Genomic DNA, 20,881 nt, shown 5'->3' on the forward strand with positions numbered 1-20,881 from the left:
TGCATGATACCATGCAGAAATGTTTTTTTTTGGAGAGAGAGTTGTGAAAGGGGATTGAATAAGTACTTGAAGAAAAGGCTGTGAGCTGTGAAGAAGGAGTGAGAGACTGGAAGTAATCAAAGGGCTTTCAGACAGCTGACATGGCACTATGGAGAAGTGGCCTCCTTTTGCGGAGGGTCCAACCTGCTATGCAGCCAGTCAGACTCGCAGCCTCTCCCAGCCCAGGCCTAAAGAAAGCCTGGGGTAGGACCCACTTGCTGGCAGGTTCAGGAGGCTGGTTCCAGCAAGGCTGCATCAGCAGATCTCATGGAGACCAACAGCTTCATTACTCTGTCAGAGGCTCTCGTGAAACCAACATCAAAAATGTCATATAAGACCAATGTAATCAATAGCTGGTAGTTAATGCACACAATCCAACACTGAATAGGCTAGTATCACACAACCATAACAAAGTTACTGCACAGAAACAGGTCTTTCAGCCAATGGAGCAAAACTCACAAAGACAGTGGTTAGATTTCATAAGGAGTTTGTGGAGATTTTGTATGTCACCAAAGGCAATTGCAAATTTTTACAGATGTACCAGGGAGAGTACAGTCGTCCCTCGGTATCTGAGGGGATTGGTTCCAGGACCTCCCGCGGATACCAAAATCCGCGGATGCTCAGGTCCCTTATATAAAATGGCATAGTATTTGCATATAACCTACGCGCATCCTCCCGTATACTTTAAGTCATCTCTAGATTACTTATAATACCTAATACAATGTAAATGCTATGTAAATAGTTGTTATACTGCATTGTTTAGGGAATAATGACAAGAAAAAAAGGTCTGTACATATTCAGTACAGACGCAACCATCGTAGCTCTTCCGGGAACGCTGATGCTGCCTCGGCATCAGCCGATGCCAATTCGCCCATGATCTTTAGGTTCTTGAGGCTGTAGCACTTTACATCGCTAGCCAGCCATCCCTTACTAGCCTTAAAGCCCTTCCTCTCGCTCACAACACAAGTAGCGAACAAATGAGACATGAGGCAAACAACAAGTGCTGGAGAGAGACTGAGGATCTGTGAAATGGTGGGAGGCTACAGCAGGGTATGCCTACACATCACTTCATTCGCGTGGATTCAGCATAGTGCTCAGCGCGCGGCAAATTCAGGGTTTGCTCTTTGGAACTTTCTGGAATTTTTTTTTCAAATATTTTCGATCCGCAGTTGGCTGAATCCGCAGATGCGGAACCTGCGGATACGGAGGGCTGACTGTATTCTAACTGGTTGCATCACTATTTGGTATGGAGCTGCCACTGCACAGCATTGGAAAGCTATAAACTCAGCCCGCTCCATCATAGGCACTAGTCTCCATAGGATTCAGGACACCTTCAAGGAGCGATGCTTCAGAAAGGAGGAATTCATCATTAAAGACCCCCATCACCCAGAACATGCCTTCTTCTCATGGTTACCGTAAGGAAGGAGGTACAGGAGTCTGAAGGCTCACACTCGATGATTCAGGAACAGCTTCTTCCCCTCTGCTATCAGACTTCTGAATGGACAATGAAACCATGAACACTACCTCAGGACTTTGTTTGGCTCTACTTAAATTTAACTATTCTATATATAGTTTTAACTGTAATTCTTAGATTTTATTATTATGTATTGCATTGTACTGCTGTCACAAAAACAACAAATTTCACGATGTATGCTGGTGATATTAAACCTGATTCTGATTCTGAAATGCATGAAGAGATCGGCAGGCCAAGCAGCATCTATGGAGGGAAATGGGCAGTTCATATTTCGAGTTCTGGCCCTTCGTCAGTCCATGTGAACAAAACATGACAGATGGACTCAATTGAATATTCTAGAACTGAGATGGGGGTCACAAAATTGAAATGGATAGATGGACAGTCTCAAGGGGCTGATTCTCGATCTGGGTATGTATTTTACTAATGTCTACTTAATTTTAAATGTTCTGTTCATTGCCAAAATATTCTTAACAGCTCATCAGTCGAATTCTCTTGTAGGTACAAGCGGTTAAATCAATGGTTGACAACCACTCTCCTGAAACCTTCTCTCATCTTCAACTGAAATTTAAGAAGCTAAAGGTAAGGTGTTCCTTGTCTTCTTCTGTGCGCTCATTGTCTCCCTATGGCTGTGCACTTTCACACGACAGTGTGTCAGTACGTCTCCCTATACCATTAAAACTATTTCAATTGAAACTCAGTGAAATACACAGAGGTGGGCAGGAAGTTACTCCCAAGACAAAAGCACTGGCCAGGAAAGGTTGGTGCAGGATGATGTGGAGGGGAGAAGAATTGACAGTCTCAGACAAATCGTCTGTGAGCTCAGGAGAGCAGAAAGGATGGAGAATCGCCCCTTGCACTGGGAAAGTCATGTTGAAGAGCAGAAATAGTTTGGGGGAGGCTGATGTACACAGACTGACTGGGATGGGGGGAGATGGTGAGGGGTGGGTGGGGCAGAAACGCCAGCACAGACCGATTGGATTGTTTGAGCTGCATAAGCTACCAAGCTACGTCTTTATCTGTAGCACACATCAAAATTGCTGGTGAACGCAGCAGGCCAAGCAGCATCTCTAGGAAGAGGTACAGCCGACGTTTCGGGCCGAGACCCTTCGTCAGGACTAACTGAAGGAAGAGCTAGTAAGAGATTTGAAAGTGGGAGGGGAAGGAGTCTCAGCCTGAAACATTGACTGTACCTCTAGGCCTGGCCTGCTGCGTTCACCAGCCACTTTGATGTGTGTTGCTTGAATTTCCAGCATCTGCAGAATTCCCCGTGTTTGCGTCTTTATCTGTAGACTGTTATTGTCACATTTGGTGTGCGCCTTCGTACCTTCGTTGGTCCCTGGCTCGTAGTGTCTGCCGGAAGAGCTGCACCAGCTGATTTTCATAGCCTGCCTGTGTTAAGAGAGACCTCAATGACATTGAGTGACACTGGGAAATGGAGCATAAGTGATATCAATTATCACACGTGCCAGTCCCTGTCACATCACCCTGCTGTTTATCACTGCATTGGCAGGTCAGGGCTGAAATGTTGGTGGAAAACAACTGTGACGTGTGTGTAAATGGGATGGGAAATGGTGAAAATGTCTTTTACTTATTGTTCTTGATCTGCTGAGGCCCCTAGTTGCACAGAGTGGAAATGCACCGATATTATTTTAGATACTGCCAGTGCTGAGGAGTCAACTAGTGGGGCAGGTCGAGGAGAAGGAGAAATGCTGGGGGTGTGTGGCGCATCGATTGAACCTAGGCTGACACTGGTGTGTGGGGCATCACACAAGATGCTGGAGGAACTCAGCAGGTCAGGCAGCGTCTATGGAGGGACATTTTGGGTTGAGACCCTTCACCGGGACTGGAAAGAGGGAAGATAACCGGTATAAAAAGGTGGGGGGTAGGTGTGGAGTAAGAGCTGGTGGGTGTTGGGATCAAGGTGAGGGTGGGAATGAAGTTAGAAGCTGAGAGGTGATGGGTGGAAGGAGCAAAGGCCTGAAGAAGGCGGATCTGATAGGAGAGGGCAGTGGAAGAGGAAGGGTGGGATAAGGGGAAAGAAGTATGTGGTACTAAGAGTTGCAGTGTCAGAAGAGCTTTCTGAAATGGCAGAGATGTCACCTTTTACCGGAACAGCAGTGGGTTCTCTCAAAACTTTACCTGTCGCAAAATGTCAAGTTGTTGATGTAGCCATTATCAGAGTGCTCACTGCATCAGTTCCTGTAACAGTGACGAAGAAAGGGAGGTTTGCATTCCTAAACTGTTGTTCAGCAACTCCTCTTGAAGACCCAAAGTGTTCATAGTCAATGGGATCCCTGAAGTGCAGCTGTTGTTGCAATGAGCCAAACTCTGCTGTTAATTTAAGCACAGCAAGATCACACAGCAGCAATGTAAATGGCCAGTTTTTTTATGCTGCCAAGTGAATATCAAAGGTCGATGACGTTTCACCAGAATGTTAGCAATGATTCTCCCTTCACAGATGCATCTGACCTGCATTTTGCTTCAGCTTCAGGTTTTCAGCACTTGCACCATTTTGCATTGTCTTATTATGGCCCCTCCAGCAGAGCAGTATTCCCACCATCTGCTCTGTGACACTGTAACAGTACAAGCCCCTTCCACAGTGCAGTACTCCCACCATCTTCTCTGCGACACTGTAACAGTACAAGCCCCTTCAGCAGAGCATCACTCCCACCATCTGCTCTGTGAGAGTGACAGTACAAGCCCCTTCCAGCAGAGCATCACTCCCACCATCTGCTCTGTGAGAGTGACAGTACAAGCCCCTCCAGCAGAGCATCACTCCCACCATCTGCTCTGTGAGTGTGACAGTGCAAGCCCCCTCCAGCAGGGCATCACTCCCACCATCTGCTCTGATTGTGACAGTACAAGCCCCTTCCACAGTGCAGTACTCCCACCATCTGCTCTGAGTGTGACAATACAAGCCCCTTCAGCAGAGCATCACTCCCACCATCTGCTCTGAGTGTGACAGTACAAGCCCCTCCAGCAGAGCATCACTCCCACCATCTGCTCTGAGTGTGTGATAGTACAAGCCCCTCCACAGTGCAGTACTCCCTCAGCACTCAGCAACCAGCTGTGCAGCACTCCCTAGTACAGTACCACCTTTCCCACAAAGTAACCTTCCCTTAGTACTTCCCCTCTCACAGTGTGATGCTCCCTCAGAACTGCTCTTCCCACTAAGACTCTCACTCAGTACCACCTTTCTCACAGTGTGACCCTCAGTACCACTCCTCCCACAGTGTGAGCCTCCCTCAGTACAGTACTGCCCCTCCCACAGTGTGAGGTTTCCTCCCACTCACACACACTGCTTCAGTGGCTGTGAATCTCTCAGGGGAGGTGGGGGCTGGGGGCCCCGGAAGGTGCAGTGCAGACCTGATACTGTTTATTTTTGTGGGATTTGGCCCGGTCTCTTCCCTCAAAGCTCCAGCTGCTTCCTGGTGGCCGGTTTCATGTCTGTCCATTGAAGGCAGTGTTAGTGTATTCAGATCTGGCACCTCGGTTAGATGTACTGATTGTTGTTTGCATTCAAGCACAGCTTGAGGAAGACCGTCTCTCCACCATCGAGAGAAACAACAAGAAACTGCTGGAGAAGATGTCAACAATCATGAGGACAACTGGGCGAGTTAACAATACGAATGAGTACAAGATGAAAAGGTGCCTTTCCTTCCAGTGGATAGTTAAATGGCAACCTGCTTCATCCTCAGTGCCTGAACTGTGATACACAGCGGCCTGTGCATGCCTGTTTGACACATCTGGCTTGGTCATAGGGCCTGGCCTGCCCTCAAACTAATGCAGCAAACCAGGCAGCTCACCAATCTTCGGATGACCCTGGGAGAAAAAGTTTCCAGTCAGTTCCTTACTATTTTTCCAAAGTCATGCAAATATATCCAATCATAAACAAGAGAAAATTGCAGATGGCTGGAAATCCGAGTGTGTGTGTTGCTCAACTACATCCAGCATTTATTGGAGGTTGCTGTTGAATCCAGTCCCACTGTCCTTTCAGGGAGCATGACCCTGACCTTAGTAACATGCAGTGCATAAATAGTCTCCCCTCCCCCAACCCTGGTTCTTCTGGTCACCTACCCTCCTGTTCATGGAAACTGTCTCTTTTTGTTTATACCATCAGACCTTAAGACATAGGAGCAGAATTAGGTCATTTGGCCCATCGAGTCTGCTCTGCCATTCCATCATGGTTCATTTATTATACCTCTCAACCTCATGCTCCTACCTTCTCCCTGTAACCATTGACACTCATACTAATCAAGAACTTAGTAACCTCTGCTTTAAATATGCCCAATGATTTAGCCTCCATAGCTAATCTGAATTCCACAGATCCATCATGCTCTGGCTAAAAAAAAAAATTCCTCCTCATCTCTGTTCTAAAGGGGCATCCTTGTATTCCAAGGCATCCTGCTATTCTGAGGCTGTGCTCTCTGGTCGTTGATTCCCCCAATGCAGGAAACGTTCTCTCCATGTTCACTTTATCTAGGCCTTCCAATATTCAATAAGTTATAATAAGATCCCCCCTCATTCTTCTAAACTCCAGCGAGTACAGACTCAAAGCTGTCAGACATTCCTCAGACATTAACCCTTTCATTCCCAGGATCATTTTCATGAAATTCTTCTGAACCCTCTCCGAATATACTCTCGGGAAAATCCCTCTTGATTTTGAGTCTCCATTTAGATTCCAAGGAGAGAGGTTGCATTTTGTCCAGTCTCTCCCTCTAAAAATGGTCCAATAAACTTCTTCCACATCCTCTCCTGGGCTCCAGCATCTTATTAAAGCTGTGACTGGGACAGGACCTAGTGCTCCAGCTGGGAGATAACTAGGGAGCCTATTAACTGGAGGCAGTATTGCAGCAGTGCCACACTGTCAGAGGGGCTGTATGGAGCAAGGACTACTGTTGGTTGGACGGTGAGGGTAAAATATTTCACTAAGTTATTTAAAATAACATCAAGGGACTTTGTCCGGTGCCTTGTCTACAATGCCCCTGCTGGTTGTCTATCTGTGTGGAACTTGATGCTGCTGTTACTCTTGCAGTAATTGTCCAGAAGTATGCTGATGTAGAATTGTAATTGTTTGTCGGAGGAAGGTATAGTCACAGAGGACTGGCTGCCAGTTAACACAGACCCTGTGGTTAAGAAGGGGGGAGGGATGCAGATGTCCAGGGAATTACAGACCATGAGACCTGAGGGTGACAGGGTGATCTGGATGACTGTGAACTCTTTCTTACACTGCTGTACTGTTTGTGAATCAGTTTGAACAGGGAAAGGCGGCAACGGGAGCTAGAAAGAGTAAATCGTGAGAACAAGGCTATGTGGGCTCGCCTCAAAGAGGTCGAGCCACAGTACAACCACCTCAAGTGGCTTGAGGACTTCAATAAATCGGAGAAATATATGGACAACATTACTCGCTATCCCCGTGGCTGGCACATTGCACAGAGATCAAAGGTAACACCCTGAATCCTAGAGGAAGACCATCACTGCTCCCGACTGTCTTCAATCTCTCGATAACTGTCCATCACTTGAGGTTACCCTCTACATCTGCTTGACCACGAGGCCAGTTTAATTCATGTTAAGATGTACAAATATTCCCAGGGCCTCATAATATGCTTTAACCTCTCCTTGCTTTAACCTTTAATATGTGTTAGTTGGGGGCCAACAACAGATGGCTCATGTGGGGGATGGGCAGGGGATCATAATGTCAAATCTGTTAAAGAACAGGTTAAGTTCGTTGGCCCTGTCCACACTGCCCTCAGCTCCTCTGTTGCTAGTTTGCCGGAACCCAGTGATGGTCCTCATCCCCGTCCAGACCTCTCTCATGTTGTTCTGCTGGAGTTTCCACTCAAGCTTCCTCCTGTACCTGTCTTTAGCCTCCCTGATCCTGGCTTTCAGGTCCCTCTGTATTGCCCTCAGCTCCTCCCTGTTTCCATCTCTAAACACCCTCTTGAGTACTTTTTTCCATAGATACTGCCTGGCCTGCTGAGTTCCTCCAGCATTTCATGTGCGTTATTTTGTAATGGTGACACAAAAACAACTAGGCTGTCATAAAAATCCATGTGGTTCACTGGGTCTATTATATTTGTCTATAAGTCATCCAGACCAATTCTATTTGTCCTACTCTTAAATCCTTCAATCTAAAAGGCCCAGCAAGCCACCTGGTTCAAGGGCAGTTAGGGGTGGCTTATAAATACTAGCCTGGCCCGTAATACCCACGTCCAGAGAAATGTGCACTGACAACATCACTGGGCCACTGAATCTTAGAATTGTTATAAGTGGTAAAAGTGGTTAAAAAACAGAAAATGTATTAAAAGACAACAATGTGTATATTGGAGGTTCTTTATTTGTGGGTAGTGGTTGACTTTATAAATTCATTCCCATGGTATTGAATTTCCCCCAGATGTTCCTTGCATCCACAGCTCTCCACATATCCATTTCAAGTGAAGGTATGAGTTGTGGCTCAGTGGACAGCATTCCTATCTCTGAGACACAGGGTTGTAGGTTCAAATCCCACCACAGGGACAAAATCTGTGTACTCCAAGCCAAGTTTCTGCTGCACCAAGGGAGTGCTTCACTTAAGGTTAACCTGAGATGCTGTGTGCTCTCCATAGGTGGAGTTCACGTGGAGAGTTCCTGAAGAATGGGAGATTTATCTCTGGTGTTCTCAGAAACAGATTGTCTTGTCATAACTCCAAAGCATGTTGGAACTTGCTGTGCATTACATCTGTAAACACCTTCATAAAGCTTCATTTACATCCACAGTGATGACATGCTTTAAGAGTTTGATGATGAAACATATCAATTCCTGCCTAGGAAGCAACTTGGATCTGTTTCAATTTACCTTCTGGCAGAACAGGTCCACAGCAGATGTCATTTCATTGGCTCTTCGCTCAACCCTGGAACATCTGGACAACAAAGATGCATACATCAGTATATTCTTTATCAAATACATCTCAGCATTTAATACCATCTTCCCCTCAGAATTAATCAATAAGCTCCAAGACCTTAGCCTCAGTACCTCCTGGTGCAATTGGATCCTCAATTTCCTCACTTGCAGACCCTAGTAAGTTTGGATTAGCAACAGTATCTCTTCCACAATCTCCATCAGCACAGGTGTACCACAAGGCTGTGTGTTTAGCCCCCTGCTCTATTTGCTGCACACATATGATTGTGTGGCTAAGAACAGCTCCAACGCAATATTTAAGTTTGCTGTTTGGCCACTGTTGTAGGCCAAATCAAAGGTGGTGATGAGTCAGCAAATAGGAGAGAGACTGAAAATCTGGCTGAATGATGCCACAACAACAACCTCCCACTCAATGTCATCAAGACCAAGGAACTCATTATTGACTTCAGGAGGAGGAATCCAGAGGTCCAAGAGTTAGTCCTCATTGGAAGATCAGAGGTAGAGAGGATCAGCAACTTCAAATTCCTCAGTGTTATCATTTCAGAGGACCTGTCCTGAGCCCAGCATGTAAGTGCAATTATGAAGAAAGCACGGCAGCACCTCCACTTCCTTAGAAATTTGAGAAGATCTCTGAGGATCTAACCCGGTCCCAACATATCGATGTAGTTATAAAGAAGGCAAGACAGTGGCTATACTTCATTTGGAGTTTGAAGAGATTCAGTATGTCAACAAATACACTCAAAAACTTCTATCGATGTACGGTGGAGAGCTTTCTGACAGTCTGCATCACTGTCTGGTATGGTGGGGGGGGGGCTACTGCACAGGACTGAAAGAAACTGCAGAGGATTGTAAATTTAGTCAGCTCCATCTTGAGTACCCAGGACATCTTCAAGGAGTGGTGTCTCAGAAAGGCAGCTTCCATTATTAAGGACCTCTAGCACCCAGGGCATGCCCTTTTCTCACTGTTGCCATTGGGTAGGAGGTCCAGAAGGCACACTCTCAGCGATTCAGGAACAGCTTCTTCCCCTCTGCCAGCCTAAATGGACATTGAACCCTTGAACACTACCTCACTTTTTAATATATAGTATTTCTGTTTTTTGCACAATTTTTAATATATTCAATATATGTATACTGTAATTTATTTATTACTATTATTATTTTATTTTGTGTTTTTTTCCTTCTATGTTATGTATTGCATTGAACTGCTGCTGCTAAGCTATCAAATTTCATGTCACGTGCCGGTAATAATAAACCTGATTTTAATTCTGAATGACATCTAAGTCTTTGACAAACGTCTATAGATGTGTGGTGGGGTGTATATTGACTGGCTGCATTACTGCCTGGTGTGGAAAAACCAATGCTCTTGAACATAAAATCTTGGAAAAAGTAATCAATACAGCCCACCCCACCACTGAGCACATTTACACAGAGTGTTGTCGCAGAAAAGCAGCATCTACCATCAGGGACCCCCATCACCCAGGTCATGTTCTCTTCTCACTGTTGCCATCAGGAAGAAGGTACAGGTTTAAGAATAGTTATTACTCCTTAGCCATCGGGTTCTTGAACTAGAGAGGTTAACTTCATTTGCCCCATCAACCCATGGACCCACTTTCATAGTCATAGTCATAGTAATACTTTATTGATCCCGGGGGAAATTGGTTTTCGTTATAGTTGCACCATAAATGATAAATAGTAATAGAACCATAAATAGTTAAATAGTAATACGTAAATTATGAAATAAGTCCAGGACCAGCCTATCGGCTCAGGGTGTCTGACCCTCCAAGGGAGGAGTTGTAAAGTTTGTTGGCCACAGGCAGGAATGACTTCCTATGACGTTCTGTGCTGCATCTCGGAGGAATCAGTCTCTGGCTGAGTGTACTCCTGTGCCCACCCAGTACATTATGTAGTGGATGGGAGACATTGACCAAGATGGCATGCAACTTAGACAGCATCCTCTTTTCAGACAACACCGCGAGAGAGTCCAGTTCCATCCCCACAACATCACTGGCCTTACGAATGAGTTTGTTGATTCTGTTGGTGTCTGCCACCCTCAGCCTGCTGCCCCAGCACACAACAGCAAACATGATAGCACTGGCCACCACAGACTCGTAGAACATCCTCAGCATCGTCCGGCAGATGTTAAAGGATCTTAGTCTCCTCAGGAAATAGAGACGGCTCTGATCCTTCTTGTAGACAGCCTCAGTGTTCTTTGACCAGTCCAGTTTATTGTCAATTCGTATCCCCAGGTATTTGTAATCCTCCACCATGTCCACACTGACCCCATGGATGGAAACAGGGGTCACCGGTACCTTAGCTCTCCTCAGGTCTACCACCAGCTCCTTAGTCTTTTTCACATTAAGCTGCAGATAATTCTGCTCACACCATGTGACAAAGTTTCCTACCGTAGTCCTGTACTCAGCCTCATCTCCCTTGCTGATGCATCCAACTATGGCAGAGTCATCAGAAAACTTCTGAAGATCACAAGACTCTGTGCAGTCGTTGAAGTCCGAGGTGTAAATGGTGAAGAGAAAGGGAGACAAGACAGTCCCCTGTGGAGCCCCAGTGCTGCTGATCACTCTGTCGGACACACAGTGTTGCAAGCACACGTACTGTGGTCTGCCAGTCAGGTAATCAAGAATCCATGACACCAGGGAAACATCCACCTGCATCGCTGTCAGCTTCTCTCCCAGTAGAGCAGGGCGGATGGTGTTGAATGCACTGGAGAAGTCAAAAAACATGACCCTCACAGTGCTCGCTGGCTTGTCCAGGTGGACGTAGACACGGTTCAGCAGGTAGACGATGGCATCCTCAACTCCTAGTCGGGGCTGGCAGGCGAACTGGAGGGGATCTAAGTGTGGCCTGACCATAGGCCGGAGCAGCTCCAGAACAAGTCTCTCCAGGGTCTTCATGATGTGGGAGGTCAATGCCACTGGTCTGTAGTCATTGAGGCCGCTGGGGTGCGGCGTCTTCGGCGCAGGGACGAGGCAGGACGTCTTCTACAGCACAGGAACCCTCTGGAGCCTCAGGCTCAGGTTGAATACATGGCGAAGTACTCCACATAGCTGAGGGGCACAGGCTTTGAGCACCCTGGTACTGACACCATTCGGTCCTGCAGCCGTGCTTGGGTGGAGACGTTTCAGCTGTCTCCTCACCTGTTCGGCTGTGAAGCCCACCGTGGTGGTTTCATGTGGGGAAGGGGTATAGTCATGAGAGCAGGGTGGGGGACTGTGAGGAGGGGTAGGACGGGAGAGTGGAATATGTGTTGGTTGGAGGCTGACAACAGATGGCTCATGTGGGGGATGGGCAGGGGTCACAATGTCAAATCTGTTAAAGAACAGGACTCAAGGACTCTTCACCTCATGTTCCTGACATTTATTGCTTATTTATTTATTTGTTTATTATTTCTTTCTCTTTATATTTGTACAGTTTGTTGTATTTTGTACAGTGATTGTCTGCCCTGTTGGTGTGGTCTTTCATTGAATCTATTATGGCTATTGGATTGATTGAGTATGCCCACAAGAAAATGAATGTCAGGGCTGTGATAATAAATTTACTTTAAACTTTTGATTGGCCTTTAAAAGCTTTGGGACAAGGTGGCATTAATTGCTACAGAAATTAGTGCCCTCCTTTTCTCAATGGAGCTAGTTTAGTTTGCAATATAACAAGTATGGTTGTGTATATTTTGAGGTAAAGTTGGAATTTTGAGGCTGGTTTGACTCCACTTATCGCTGAGTTATTTTCTAATACTTATTTTACATTTTGCCAGCCCAAGTCAAAAGCAAAGTCAACAAAAGATTCCAAAAAGAGCAAAAACATACAAGTGAGGAGATCGACGTGAAGGACAGCAGAGGAAGGAAGCAAAGCAGTTGGTCTACAGCTCAACTGGTTCCACACTGCATTCTCAGTACGAGCTCTGTCACAATACTAATTGATCCAGACTAAATAACTTCTTTTCAACCTCTGGTTCAGATCATAAATAGCATCTGTATCTGTCACTACCCTGTGTGGAAAGTTTCAGAAACAGTAACTGAGATCAGACACACCTCATTCATCCTTTGTCTAATTCTCACTGGCATTGATGTTTATCATGAAAGCAATGTGCTGAGTTTGAAATAAATTGTGTCAACGCAAGCATGTCCCTATGTTTATAAGAAGCTACAGTGAAATAAAGCTGCTGCTTTACATAATTGATAGCTGTAAAACTGGAAGAATTGGTGCTTGTTGTGGATCATAAGACCATAAGATGTAGGAGCAGAAGTAGGCTATTCGGCCCATCGAGTCTGCTCCGCCACTCAGTCATGGGCTGATCCAATTCTTCCAGTCATCCCCACTCCCCTGCCTTCTCCCCATACCCTTTGATGCCCTGGCTAATCAACAACCTTAAGTGGGCAGAATTCTCATATCTTTCTCATGGAACCACAGTTTCAAACCCACTCCAGAGGTTTAAGCCCAAAATTCTCAGCTACAGAGAAAATGAGTGGTGAAATTGTGGAATTCATTACCACAGATGGCTGTGTTGGTCAAGTCATTGGGTTTACTTAAAGTGGAGGTTGAAAGGTTCTTGATTAGCAAGGGCATCAAAAATTATGGGGAGAAGGCATGAGAATGGGGTTGAGAGGGATAATAAATCAGCCATGATGAAAGGCAGAGCTGACTTGATGGGCCAAATGGCCTAATTCTGCTTCCATATGGTCTTATAGAAATTTCACACAAGTCACATTTATTATCATTTCAACCTTGTACATGTATATGACTAAATAAAATAACTGTCCTCCAGATCAAGATGCATAACACAGTACATATAACTCCCACACATCATTTAAAGTAATTATTACCACAAATAAATTAACAAATAACAACATGCATTAATGACACAAGTTAAACAGTATAATGCTACAGGTGCTTCATACATGGTGAAACCCAGGTATGGCTGGGAGTTCAGTAGTTTCATAGCCTAGGGTGTTTGCCATCCTAACAGTCCTTGTCCAAATGCTATGGTACCTCCTGCCTGATGGTGGGGGGGAGGGGGTCAAAGAGATTGTTGGGCAGATGGGAGGGATCATTGACAATGCTAAGGACTAGTCAATATCTCCGATAGGTGGAAGGGAGACCCTGATGTTCCTCTCAGCAATCCTCACAATCCTTTGCAGAGCTGCAGTCAGATGCCTTGCAATTTTCGTAACAGATGTCAGGACACTTTCAACGGTACTCCTGTAAAAATTGGTTAGCATGGTGGGGGGGGTGGGGGGGGTGGTGAAGGGAGCCTTCCTCGCCTCAATCTCCTCAGGAAATTGAGGTGCTGCTGTGCTTTCTTGGCTAAAGAGTTGGTGTTGAGGGACCAGGTGAGGTTATCTGTTATATGTTGGGAGTGGTCAGTCGGCCTTGTCTAGTTTCAGATGGATATAGATGATTCAATAGCACTTTCTTGAAGACGAGGACATGAGTTACCATGGATGCCCCAGCTATCACCCATTTCTTCAGTGAGAAGAAGCTGTCCACAATTCACACTTTTTCTGTGAGCTCACTGAGTGTAGATTATCAAATGCATTTTCTACACTGCCAGTCCACTAAATCATTTTAAGTGTGAAATGCTTTGGGACCAGATGCCCTGCTGTGTGTTCGTTGTTATTTCTAACATAAAGGCTTGGTGAGCTTCAGTGTGTGAGTAAGGTCGCTCATTTGGTGGGAGGGTAAATTGTCCGTTTGCTATCTCGTCAGTGATCTGTCCCACAGACACTGTGCACCTCAAGCAGCTTTAATACCAGCACTATTTTGGGTTACTTCAACCACCTGCTCCACCCTCTTCACCACATGCACTGAAACTGATCTAACATCAGATAACAGCTTGTGACTTTTTATTTTTACAGAAAGTAACCTGCAGCAAGGACACACCTCAGTCACAGTTATATCTCCACACTGAAAAACAACCCCACCCCTCCTGCACCGCGGTTAGCTAGCATTTTTATACCGTGTGTTTGCTGGCAATTTTCCTGTCAAATTTCCAACATAACAGTAGTAATACTTAAAAAATAAACTTTAAAGGCTGCAATACTGGAGTTTACAAGGATGAGAGGTGATCTTATTGAAACATCTAGGATTCTAAAGGTGACTGAAGAGGCTGAGAACTGCTTAATGTGGACATCTAGAACAAGATGGCACAAGAATTAGAAGTCACACATTTCAGATGGAGATAAGAAAAACATCTTCTCTCAGAGGGCCATCTATGGAACTGTCTACCCCAAGCAACTCTAGAGGTGGAGTCATTCAATATATTCAAGGCTAAGAGACACAGATTCTTGGTTGACAGGGGAGTCAGGGTTATGGGGAACAGGCAGGATATTGGAGCTGGGCCAAAGTATGATCTTATTGCATGGCGCAGAAGCCTCAGGGAGCTCTTGGCCTGACTCCTGCCCCTATTTCCGGTAGCCTTAAGTCTTCTAAAGTGTTGGGATATCCCAAAGTTTCAGGCATGGTTACAGAGCCTGAGGTTGGCTATTTTGCACCACTCCAGAGATATCTGTGGGTTACTCCTGCTCCTGTGACCCAGAGTTTTCTGTAATAGAGCCATGAAGTTATACAGCACTGAAATACCTATAGGATCTTCAGCCGACCACGTGCACAATTAACTACTCATCTATACTAAACCCACTTACCAGCACGTGATCCATAGCCTTCATTCCTTGCTGTCTAGGTAGCTGAAAACCATTGTGAGTCTCTGCCTCCACCAACCCCTCAGGCAGTGTGCTCAAGATTCCAACCACCAACTGGGGGAAAGCAATATCTCCTCAGATCTGTTTATACTACATTGTTATTGTTTCACCTTGTTCTACCTCAATGTGCTGTGCAATGAAATTATCCGCATGAACACTATACAAGACAAACTTCTCATCCTGCCTCGGTATATGCAACAAAAATAAAACAATTCCAATTCCCTCTAAACATCACCCCCCCATCTAAAAATCCATTTCATTACGAGGAAACGTTTCCAACTGTTGGCCCTATCTACGTCCCTCAGAATTCTGTGCACCTCTGCAGTTTCTCCCACTGCTTCCTCTGCTCCAGGGAAACTAGACCAATCCGTGCAGTGTTCTTCAGATCTGAAATACTCCATCCTTGATGAACCTCCCCTGCATCCTTTTCAATGCAAACGCATCTTCATCTGCTTTGGTGACCAGAACTGTGCACACTACTCAGTTGTTTTATAATATGCCATAATCTCTCTGCTCTTAAGGTTGTCATAGCCAAAGGTGGGGGGGGGGGCGGGTTTAGTGGGGATAAGCTACCACTACTTATTAAATAGCCTGTGACAACCAAGTCCAGCTCTTGGCCTTCATATGTTGCTTAGCTACCAAGCCCAGCAGAACTGCTTCTACTGACAGAAGGGACAAAGGCAGATTATTGGTGCCTTAAAACCAGTTGCTTTGGGCAGATGGGGCTCTTCAGCCACGGTTGGCAGCTCATCGATCTTAACCCTCTGCTGCTTTGCAGTTACACCTAGTCATGAAGCAGGCTTTGGGAGCAAACCCCAAGGAAAAATCTGGAGCTGGAGTCCCCAAGGCAGTCCTACGTTGAGTTCAACACTGACTGGCAACTCCTGCCATGAATCTGGTGCCAAACTGTATCAGGACCTGCTATTCCTTTGGATTCATCAGCTGCATGGCGATGGGGAGCCCCCATATCGTACTGCCCTGGCTTGCTTACTGGCTTGCCTATCATGCAGTCAGGTAGGATGCAACATACATGATTGACCCTGACCATTGGAGGGCCTCAGTGAAGGCAAGTTTCCCTCACTAACTGCTGTTATTACCTTCAGGATCCCTGGACTTGTACATTGATATCCCCCTGTTCCTCAAGACTCCCTATGGCTTTATCGTTAATTAACGTGCTCTCATAAAGGGTCATCAACCAGAAACATTAGCCGTGTTTCTCTTGTCACTGATGTGGCCTGTATTTCTGGCATATTATGCTTTTATTGTAAATTTCTTTTTTTTTAAACTTTCATTCCTCCCAAATGCACCTTTTGCTCTATTCATCATCATTAGGTGCCGTGCCCAGTTTGAGCTTTGGTCGCCATGGCCCACACACTCCTGTTTCGTGTTAAGTGGATCAATTCATTGGTATTCATTTCCAGTTCTCTGGCTGCTGTCTCCGTCATCATTTGTCTTTGTCTTCCTCTTGGTTTCTTCCCTTCAATCTTTCCCATAATTACCGTGCATTCTAACTCCTCTTTCCTAATCGCATGTCCAATGAAGTTACGTTGCCTTTTCATGATCTCGTACATTAGTTCTCTTTTTGTGTTTTCTCTGTTCATGACATCCTCGTTAGATATTCATTTCATCCATGATATTCTTTGCATCCTCCTCAAAAACCACATCTCTGCTGCTACAATTTGTTTCCTCATGAGGCAGGTTGTCATGCCTAGTTTAGTATTGGTCAGTATACTCTTCATTCTCGTAAAGGTGTTTTTTGCCATCCCTATTCTTCTTTTGATGTCCAAGTCGCATCTGCCATCTGATGTCACCCAGCTACCTAAGTAGCAAAAATTTTGTACTTGTTTTATGTCTTCCCCATTTATTCTCAGCCTGCAGATAGGATTCTCCTTCTTTTTGGATATCACCATACATTTTGTCTTTTTGCAATTGATAGATAGACCCATTTTTGCACTTCCTTCAACAATTATATCAATTAAGTTTTGTAGTTCTTCCTCCGTACTTGCAGTGTCATCTGCATATCTGAAATTATTGATGTTTTCACCTCCAACTTTGATTCCCAAGATGTCTCTTATTTTTTGTAATATTGTTTCACTTGTACACATTAAATAAATCAGGGGGAAAACACACCCTTGTCTAACACCTCTCTTGATTTTTGTAAACTGACTCACTTCTCCATCTATTCTTACAGTGGCAGTTTGTTCTATTATTAGGATTAAATTCTATTTACCATTGGTTACAGACTTTTATGAAGTTTCCCGATGAAGGGTGATGACCCGAAATGTCGAGTCTTTATTCCTTTCCATAGATGCTGCCTGACCTGCTGAGTCCCTCCAGCATGTTGTGTGTGTTGCTATAAAGTTTTCACTGTGGTTTTGGCATAGTCATGGTGGTCAAGAGAATGGATGTGAGGAGATTGTGGGGCAGAGTGGAGGTGTGGATGTTCCTACCCCTTCAAAAGAAGGCAGGGTGTGAGCTAGGTGGCAGCTGCCTGCCAAGGTCCCCTAGAAAGCAAGCATAGGTGGTCGAAAAGTATGATGGAGAAGGGAGCAGATTCATCAGTAAATTCCAATGGACAAACAGACATACTGCCAAAGCAATCATTTGCTGGGTTGGGGAAGACATCAGAGTCAGACCTGCCGGAAGATTCTATGATGCTACATGTTATGTGTCTATGGGGGGGGGGGGAGAGGGAGGGATTGTAATTGTTCAATTAGCAATAGAAGGTGGTGGTGTTGTGTCCTTGACTGAACTCAAATGGTCTGATAAGGTCAATGAAAATATTTTGTATTTGATGGCATTTGAATAGGTGACTGCTAATGTGGGTGGAGTGCAGTAATTTTTCCAGCTCTTTTCTTTGCTCTGTCAATGAACAGCTATTTTAATGTCAGTAGCCGACAGCCAAAGATGTTCTCCGCTGATTGGACCACTCACCGTCCCCTCAACCATCAGACTCCTGAACCAGAGTGGGTTACTTCACTCACCCCACATTGAACTGATTTCACAACCTATGGGTTCACTTTCAAGGGCTCTACAATTCATGTTCTCAATATTTATGTCTTATTTATTTATTATATATTTTTCTTTTTGTATTTGCACAATTTGTTGTCCTTTGCCATTAGTTACTTGTCCATCTTTGTGTAGTTTTTCATTGATTCTATTGTATTTACTGTGAATGCCTGCAAGAAAATGAATCTCACATCATCTCTCTTGATCCAATCAGATGCTGTTCCCCAAAGGAAAATCCTCCCAGCATCAATAGTGAAGGCTCAGCACTTGTGTGGGAAAGTTTATTGAAAGATGGACAGGCTCATTGGGAAAGTTTGTTAATCCAGGAATGAATGAGTTTGGTCTGTGCTCTTGGTCATGTTTACTCAGTAACTGTGGGCAACACTGCCATCCAAAGTCAGAGCTTGGTAGTGTAGCATACAAGTTTCACCCTATTTTCCTTGCACTATTAAATCTAACAACTTTTGCAATTTCTGCCAGCACCAATGAGATTCAACCACCAGACACATATTCTGCACCCCTGAGCATTTTGGATCACTCTGTGATTTCGTGTCTGCTCTTCTGTCCTCACCAACTACTTCCCATCTTATGAAACTTCCTCGTAAATGACAGGAGGTGCAATACTCACATCTCTTTACTTCCCAACATCCAAGGACCCAAAATGTCTTCCCAATTGAAGCGGCGATTTACCAGCACTTCTTTCAGATCAGTGTACTGTATTCGGTAGTCATAATGCTGCCGTTTCTATACTGGAGAAACCAAACACGAAAAGGAACAACCCTTCAGTTTCCTGTTCCTGCCATTTTAATCCTCCTTCCCACTACCACTCTGATCTTTCTGTGCGTGTTCTCCAGCATTGTTACAACATGGCTCAAAGCAAGCTTGAAGGACAACACGCCATCCTCTGCCTGGACACCTTGCCCCTTCCAGATTTAGTCTCCAACTTTAAGTAAGCTTGTCTTGGTCCAACCACGTACACACCATGGCCAAGGAAGCTCAGCAATGTCTCTACTCCCTCATCACACTAAAGAAATGTGGCATGTCTTTGGCACGTGACACCCTCACTAATTTTTATCAATGTACCACAGAAAGCATTCTCTCTGGATGCATACACGAGGAAATCTGCAGATGCTGGAATTTCAAGCAACACACATAAAAGTAGCTGGTGAACGCAGCAGACTAGGCAGCATCTCTAGGAAGAGGTACAGTCGACGTTTCGGGCTGAGACCCTTCGTCAGGACTAACTGAAGGAAGAGCTAGTACGAGATTTGAAAGGGGGAGGGGGAGGGGGAGATCCAAAATGATCGGAGAAGACAGGAGGGGGAGGGATGGAGCCAAGAGCTGGACAGTTGATTGGCAAAAGGGATATGAGAGGATCATGGGACAGGAGGCCTAGGGAGAAAGAAAAGGGGGAGGGGGGGGGAAACCAGAGGATGGGCAAGGGGTATAGTGAGAGGGACAGAGGGAGAAAAAGGAGAGAGAGAAAAAGAATGTGTCTAGTCACAGCTCAAATGCCATTTATAAATTTGCCAATGTCACAATTATTGTTGGCAGAATTTCAAATGGTGATGAGAAGGCATACAGGAGTAAGATAGATCAGCTGGTTAAGTGGTGTCGCAACAACAACCTTGCACTCAATGTCTGTAAGACTAAGGAATTGATTACGGACTTCAGGAAGGGGAAGTGAGGGAAAAGACACCAGCTCTCATTGACAGCAGTGGAAAGGGGAAGTTTCAAGTTTCTGGGTGTCCATAAGACATAGGAGCAGAATTAGACCATTCATCCCCATACACCTGCCCTCTAACTATATCCCTTGATGCCCAACCAATCAGGAATCTATAAACTTCCACTTTAAATATACCCACGGACTTGGCTCCAACCACTGTCTGTCGCAGGCCATTACACAGATTCACCACTCTGGCGACAAAAATTCTTCTGTACTTCAGTTCTAAAGGGCCATCCCTCAATTTTGAGGCTGTGTCCTCTAGTTCTGGATACCCCCAGCAGAGGAAACATCCTCTCCACATCCATTCTATCTAGTCCTTTCAACATTCAGTAAGTTTAAATGAGACCCCCACATATTCTTCCAAGTTCCAGTGAGTACAGGCCCAAAGCTGCAAAATGCTCCAAACATTAACCCCTTCATTCCCAGAATCATCCCTATGAACTTCCCCTGGACTCTCTCTAATGACTAAGGGCCCAAAACTGTTGATGATACTCGAAGTGTGGCCTGACTATTGCCTTACAAAGCTTCAGCATTATCTCTTTGTTTTTCCATTGTATTCTATCCTCCTTAAAATAAATGCCAACATTGCCTTTGCCTTCTCTACTACAGACTCAACCTGTGAATTAACCTTCTGCGAGTCTTGCACGAGGTCTCCCAAGTCCCTCTGCACCTCTGATGTTTGAATTTTCCCCCCATTTAGATCATTAGTGTCAACATCTCTGAAGATCTAGCTTTGGCCCAACATGATGCAATTACAAAGAAGGCTATATTTCATTAGGAGTTTGAGAAGTCTTGGTATGTCACCAAAGACTTTAGCAAATTTCTATGGATGTACTGTGGAGAATTCTAACTGGTTGCATCACTGTCTGGAAGGGGTCACCGCACGGGATCAGAAAAAAACTGCAGGAAGTTGCAAACTCGGCCAGCTCCATCATGGGCACTGGCCTCCCCAGCATCAAGGACACCTTCAAAAGCCGACGGCTCAGAAAGGTAGCATCTGTCACCAAGGACATGACCTCTTCTTA

At 45.1% G+C, this 20,881-nt stretch overlaps 2 protein-coding genes across 6 annotated transcripts in view; one reads left to right on the forward strand and one right to left on the reverse strand.

The window, feature by feature from the left end:
* The window catches only part of LOC134346752 (uncharacterized protein CFAP97D2-like), a 25,113-nt gene extending 12,535 nt beyond the window's left edge, over positions 1–12,578 (forward strand). Inside the window, exons 2-5 of one of the 2 annotated variants that reach the window (XM_063048350.1) lie at positions 2,012–2,092; positions 5,043–5,161; positions 6,766–6,958; positions 12,178–12,578. In XM_063048350.1, coding sequence (XP_062904420.1) covers positions 2,012–2,092; positions 5,043–5,161; positions 6,766–6,958; positions 12,178–12,249 — 465 coding nt within the window. In that variant the 3' untranslated portion in view covers positions 12,250–12,578. Of the gene's footprint in view, positions 1–2,011; positions 2,093–5,042; positions 5,162–6,765; positions 6,959–8,118; positions 8,200–12,177 lie in introns of those variants that run through there. The other variant, XM_063048349.1, reaches the window with a different exon arrangement.
* The window catches only part of LOC134346750 (uncharacterized), a 24,277-nt gene continuing 11,667 nt past the window's right edge, over positions 8,272–20,881 (reverse strand). For 3 of the 4 annotated variants that reach the window (XR_010018011.1, XR_010018010.1, XM_063048348.1), the window contains exon 3: positions 8,272–8,412. Coding sequence is in view for 2 of the 4 variants with exons in the window: in XM_063048348.1 (XP_062904418.1) it covers positions 8,398–8,412 (15 nt within the window). In the remaining 2 variants the exon portion in view is untranslated. The remainder of the gene's footprint in view (positions 8,413–20,881) is intronic. The other variant, XM_063048347.1, reaches the window with a different exon arrangement.

This window comes from Mobula hypostoma, chromosome 5 (assembly GCF_963921235.1).
Source record: "Mobula hypostoma chromosome 5, sMobHyp1.1, whole genome shotgun sequence".
In the NCBI taxonomy this organism is placed as follows: Eukaryota; Metazoa; Chordata; class Chondrichthyes; order Myliobatiformes; family Myliobatidae; genus Mobula; species Mobula hypostoma.